We start from the raw sequence: 6,297 nt of genomic DNA, 5'->3' as shown, positions 1-6,297 counted from the left end.
GCGGTGACTTCCTGCTGCCCGGGCGGGGGTGCCAACCCCGGTGCCGTTCATGACCTCCTCATGAACCCGGCGCGAGCGGGTAAACTGAGGCTGGGAGGGCGCCGGCCCGGGAAGGTGAGCCGAGGGTCCTCCCCCGAGTCACCCCTCTAGAGATGGCCTCGGAGAAGCGGAGGCGCCGCCGGCCCTCGCGCGCCCAGCAACCTTCGCGGGGGCCGGGCCGGGGCCGGGGCGGGGGCGGGCACCACCTGGGAGGGACCCCCGCACGCCCGGGTTCCCGCGGCTCTTACCGACTAGCACGCACAGCACGTCGAGCAGCACGAAGACCCACCTCCGCTCCATGCCACCCCCGCCCCGGGCAGCGCCCACGACCCGCGACGCCAGCCCCAGCGCGTCCCGTCCCGTCCCGGGCCGGCCGCAGGGTCACATGGGCCGCAGAGCCTGGCCCTGCAGGGGAGGGGAGGGGAGCGGACAGGGCGGGGCGGGGCAGCCCCAGGGGGAGGGGGGCGGATTCTGCCCCCGCCCCGCCCGCGGCGCACAAGGAAGGAAGCGGGGTTGGAGAGTGCGTGCGCCGCCGGCGGTCTGGGGACCCGGGTACGGGGGGAGGAGGAGGGTCTCTGAGCTGGTGGGGGTCGTCAGTGCCCAGTTACCCCTCCCCCAGGCCGGAAGGCTCAGGCTCAGGGACAGTGAGCCCGGGTCACCCGGAATGTCAGTGCCCCGGTCACACGTATTGGGCCGGTTGAGACCGGGTGGGGTGAGGCGACAAGAAAAGAATGGGTGCCCTAGCCAGTTTGGCCAGTTAGGGTCCTGGGTTCGATTCCGGTCAGGGTCACATGCCAGGGTTGTGGACTCCATCCCCAGTAGTGGGCCTGCAGAAGGCGGCCAGTCCATGATTCTCTCTCATCATTGATATTTCTATCTCTCCCTTCCTCTCTGAAATCAATAAAAATATATTTAAAGAAAGAAAGAGAGAGAGAGAGAGAGAAAAGAAAGGAAACGAACAGAACAGAAAAGAAGTGAGTGAGGGGTGAACGGGCAGCCCCAGCAGAACTGTGGGGTGTGGGGAGCTGAGCTCGGGCTCCACAGGGTAAGTCCCCCAACCTCCTCTCTGAGCCTCCTCTCCTCATTGGAGACGGCACTCATTCCGTGTACATTTCAATATCCTGAGTCAGTAAGTGCCTAACAATTAAATTGATGGTGTCTTGAGGCTTAATTGCAGAGGTTCTGTAGTTCTGCCACCCCTGGCAGTCAGACGATCAGATTCCTCAACACCCGCTCTGGAGACGGTGCCAGGCAGTTCGCTGTGTAGCACTGTCCCCATGTGACAGAAGAGCAGAGGGGCCAGGAGGTAGGCACTCGCTCACACCTAGAGTTTGCGTCTGTGCCCTGCACCACACAGGTCCAGGGAGCCTGAGTTGGGAGGCACCGAGGGGTCAGAACCACCCACGCCATGGAAACAGACTCAAGGGGCCCATTACGTCCAGTCTGTGTCCACACACCCACACTGGATCCTTTTGGCTGGAATCACCTGAGGCCTAGGGGAGTGTGACCACCTGGAGAGACCTGCCTAGATCTGGCAGAAGGCTTGATAGGCAAAGGTTCTGTCACCCTCAAGGTCACACAGTGAGAAAGGAGCTGGGATTGGAACCCAGGTCGCCTGGCCCCAAGGTTCCATGTCCTTGACCTCTAAACCACCTTCACCCCCCACCCCCCCTACCTCCAATGATCCTGCAGAGGATGTTCTCGGCTCCTTTTAGAGATGAAGGGAGTCAGGTCCAGAGAGGGGCAGCCCCTGGCCCAAAGTCAACCACCTGGGACTTGAACTCAGAGACCCCGACCCTGCTTCCTGGAGGGATCAACAGACCTCTGCATCTTGGCCACTGTCCAGACGGCCGGCTTGGGGGATAAGTGTCTCTGAGTCAAGACCGCTGCGCCCCAATCAACTGTCCTTAAGCAGCGGCGGACACTCCCCGACCACCCCCTCCCCCCAACACACACACACAAACACACTCAAAACAACTCAGCCCACCCAGGACATGGCAAGGTCCTGCCTGGAAACTTCTGGACCTGAATTTTCCGTCTGCGGTGGCGACTGTGTGGAAAGGACGTCACCAGCAACCAACCCCCCTTTCCAACCGCAAGCCCCGAGGAGTCCAAGTCGCCCGCGACTTCCTCCAAGGCGGCTCGGAGCATCAGATTGAATTGCCGGAGGGTTTTCCTAGAGTCTGGGTAAGGGGTGAGGCTATCGCAAGGGCCCAGTTTCAGGCTCCGCTGGATCCCGCGGATCCTCCTTCCCTCCCCGCGTGACTCCCGCCCCACGCAGGCTCGGGTTCTGCTCATTGGCTTCTACTCCTGCCACTCACAGGGTGGGGCGGGCCCCAGGGAAAGGCTGGTCCCGGGCTCTAACTCCCGTCATTCATTCGTTCATTCATGCAGCACAAACCGAATTAGGGTTGTGAGAATTACCTGATAAAATACTGAAGAGCCTGGCAAGAATGTTACATGTTAGCTTTATTGCACTTTTTTTTCACTTTAACCTCACTTCAATCGAGTGACTACCGCTCTCGGTGTTGATAGCCCATTAACACTTCCAGCATTGTATTGGAAACAAGGAAATTGAGGGTTCTTTACTGAGCACCTACTGTGTGCTGGCGGGGGGAGGGGAAGGGGGGGAGCTGTGAGACACTCGCCAAAGTGGGGCATGGTGGTGGAGACAGCCTGGGTGGGTGCTACAAGGTCAGATCCAGGAGGGTGTCCAGGGAGGCCCCGGCAGGCACACACTGTGGGTAGGAAGGGGCTTGGTCTGATCCCTGGTGAGGCAAGAGTGGCTGGAGCAGGGGCATGAGGCTGGAGGAGCTGGTTGGCTATCAGCCCCTCCCCACTGACCTCAATCTCATCCTGTTCTTAAAATACCTGGACAAGGTCAGGATTAAAATCTAGCAGGGCAGTAGGAATTAGGATTAGTGTTAAGACTGGGGTCAGGGTTCTACACCTGCAGGCTGGGGTCCCCCACTTAAAAAAGCTTTCACACCTGGCCCTTTACAGAGAAATGGAGCCAGCGAGGCCTGCTCAGGGTGCAGAGCCTGGGCTGGCAGCCAGGACTGGATGGCTTCTCCCTTACCTGCAGATGGCAAAGCTGGAAGGAGACTGATGTACCGGGCGGAACCATGCTCATCTGCCCTATAGACCCACCAACTCCGTGTTGCCTGGTCACTCCCAAGCTGTGACACTCAGGGCTCAGAAGGTTATGTTCTCGTCACCCTGCTGCCTCAGTGCAACCTGAGGGACTCGTTTGTTTTCAAAAGTATTGTGGAGATTAAGGGAAAGAAGCCTGGCAAGTGGGTAGATAGGTGCTGGGCACACCACAGGTGCCACCGAGTGCAGCCACCACTCTCACCTCTTTCTATACTTCTCTTGGGGCTCAAAGAGCTTACTGGGAGTTGGCTCCCAGACTGGGGGCTCTAAGCCCTGCTACAGGCCCTGCAGTCTAGACTGTACCTCTGGGGGGCTGTGATGGTATGTTTGGACAGGAAAGGCAAAGTGGGTGGATGGTCCTCAGTCTCATTAAAAAGCACTATTGGAAGGTTAACTGAATAGGTACTTGGGGTCACCTGTAAGTCAGAATCCCAGACCTGCTACAAGGACTTTACTGTCCCTGAGCGCCACACAACCTGAATCTAGGAAACCTTCCCAGCTTCAGCATCGAGTCAGCATCCTGGGAACCCTCAGTCCTGCATGAAGTTACTTCATACAGATGACCCCTACTGCAGTGCCCTCCCTGACCTATACCCTAGCCTGCCACCTCCTTCCTCTAAGCTCTGGCATCATCTCAGCTTGTGTGTCTGTTTATCCACTTATCAGGAGTCAGAATCCTTCCGGGAGTCAGCTCCAGGAGGCCAGGGACCCCCACAGAGTAGATGATCAATCAAACCTTCCAGAATGAAAGTGACCTAGTGCCCGGGTCGGCAAACTGCGGCTCGCGAGCCACATGCGGCTCTTTGACCCCTTGAGTGTGGCTCTTCCTAAGCCTTAGGAGTACCCTAATTAAGTTAATAACAATGTACCTACCTATATAGTTTAAGTTTAAAAAATTTGGCTCTCAAAAGAAATTTCAATCATTGTACTGTTGATATTTGGCTCTGTTGACTTACGAGTTTGCCGACCACTGACCTAGTGAATAATGAATGACTTAGTCCTGGGGCGGGAGATCACCAGAGTGACTGCTACTCCAGGGGCTCGGTGCGGGCTGGGCTTTCACAGGATGAGGCTGTGAGCAGCTTTTCCTTCTACAAGAGCTTATTTCTTCATGGAGTTCAGCCCCTGAGCCACCCCTACCCCACCCCACCTTCCCTGACTCAGGGTTGGGGGGGGTATTTTGGGGTATTTTACTCTGAGCCCCCACCACTGGGTCCCAAGATCAGGAGAGGCTGCAGACTCCAGTCTACCTACAGGGTAGTGCGGCAGGAGCCGCCTCTGCTGGACAGTGAGGCAAAGCACAGCCTGGCCCTGACCTCCAGACACTCAAGGAGCACTAATCTGCCAGGCACCCACTACCTCAATGTGCTCCTTATAGCAGCCCAGGAGTAATGTTACCACAGGGTATTATAAGAGGTTAAAGAATGTAGAGGAAAAGATGAAAAACGTGGAGAATTTCAGCAGAGAAATAGAAAAACCAACAGTGGGGATTTGGGATAGGCTGCATGGCAGTATGAAACTGCAGAAAAGAGGACCAGGGACCTCAAAGACCAGTCCATAGCGACTATCCAAATAGAAACCCAGAAAGAAGAAAACACACAGAAATCTGTAGGACAATACCCAGTGCTCTCCTGTGTAACTAGAGGCCCAAATGGAGAAGAGAGAACATAGCAGCAGACATATCGGAAGAAACAGCCAAGATGCCCAACACCAATGCAAGGCAGTCCTTAGGCCCAACAAGTTCCGTGTGGAAATCTACCCCTGGCACATCACACTCAAATGCTGGAGTCCAGACAAAAAAGGAAATCACAAAGAAAAAAGATGGGTCTCATGTAGGAAAACACAAGAATGACCTATTTCTCATTAGAAACCAAGAGTCAAGGGAACATCTTTAAAATGCTGATCCTGCCAAAAAAGAAAAATAAGTTTCAGAAATGAAGGAGGAATCCTCAAGGATCTTCCTGGCCAGTGAGAGGGAGTGAAGAGCATTTGTGGGAAGCAATGAGAGCCCATCTTTAAAAGCTACAGAAAACGATGAGCTACCACCACACTCCTATCCGAACAGCTGAAATCCAAACTGAGGACAGCACACGTGCCGCCAGGCCCTGGAGCTGCTGCAGGAACTCTCCTTGATCACTGATGCAAGTGCAAATGGTGCAGCCCCTTTGGAAGACCGTTTGGGGGTTTCTGACTACACTAAACACTCTTACCGTAAGATTCAGCTCCCCAGTATTTACCCAAATGAGTTGAAAGCTTGTGTCCTAACAAATATCTGCACAAGTGTCCACAGAAGCTTCACCCATAAGTGCCCAAACCTGAAAGCAACCGAGACTTCCTTCAGGAGGTGAGTGGGTGAAAAACTGTGGTCCATCTGACAACGAAATGCTCCTCGGTGATAAAAAGAATGAGCTATGCAGCCACGAGAAGACATGGAGGAACCGTAGGTGCACATCACCAAGTGAAAGAAACCAGCCTGAAAGGCCATCCCTCAGACTGTTCAATACCAGGGAGAAAACCACCTACATTGTACACCTAAAACTAACACAAAATAATATTAAATGTGAGCTGTAACTGAAAAATAAATAAAACAGGGAGAAAGATACAAATCTTAGCTGTCCAAGTAAATACACACACAAAGGTAAGGAAGGACAGGGGCAATTTTCTCAAAAGCAGAGCAAACCAGAATATAGTCGAGCAATACCTCTAAAAGACTTCAAGAAAATGAAAACAGACTAAAAACGCCAGTGAAAATCACTCTCAAGTCCGTGGCATCCCACCCCCAAGTGCACCTGCTCCTAGCGCTGGCACAACCAGCTCTGAAGGACTAAGCCCCGAATTCCAGGAGACACCAGACTTTCCCACACACCTGGGCACAACCAGCCCCTGATCCATCTGCCCTTGGTCTTCATTCCCTGGGTCCAGGCTGACCCTCCTAGCATGTCCCTGCCTTTGCCCAGCCTGTTTGCACTACCTCTGGAGAAGCTCTGAAAACCGCATCTTGACCCAGCCCCTGCCTACCCCTCCAGGACAAAACCTGCTGGCTGGCCCACCCAGACCGAGCTGCTCTCCCTCCTTCCCGGCCTGCACCTCCTTCCTGGGACTCCG

General features: G+C 54.9%; 1 protein-coding gene across 4 annotated transcripts in view; it reads right to left on the bottom strand.

Annotated features, from left to right (window-relative positions):
- PLPP2 (phospholipid phosphatase 2) overlaps positions 1-460 on the bottom strand; it is a 13,365-nt gene extending 12,905 nt beyond the window's left edge. For 3 of the 4 annotated variants that reach the window (XM_014449252.2, XM_014449253.2, XM_006107282.3), the window contains exon 1: positions 288-460. In XM_014449252.2, coding sequence (XP_014304738.1) covers positions 288-339 — 52 coding nt within the window. In that variant the 5' untranslated portion in view covers positions 340-460. The remainder of the gene's footprint in view (positions 1-287) is intronic. The other variant, XM_023747993.1, reaches the window with a different exon arrangement.
- Between the last annotated feature and the right edge of the window lie 5,837 nt (positions 461-6,297).

The sequence above is a fragment of the Myotis lucifugus genome, unplaced genomic scaffold, assembly GCF_000147115.1.
Source record: "Myotis lucifugus unplaced genomic scaffold, Myoluc2.0 scaffold_1087, whole genome shotgun sequence".
Lineage (NCBI taxonomy): Eukaryota > Metazoa > Chordata > Mammalia > Chiroptera > Vespertilionidae > Myotis > Myotis lucifugus.
Note: the sequence above shows the minus strand (reverse complement) of the source record. Positions and strands in the feature narration are given on the sequence as shown.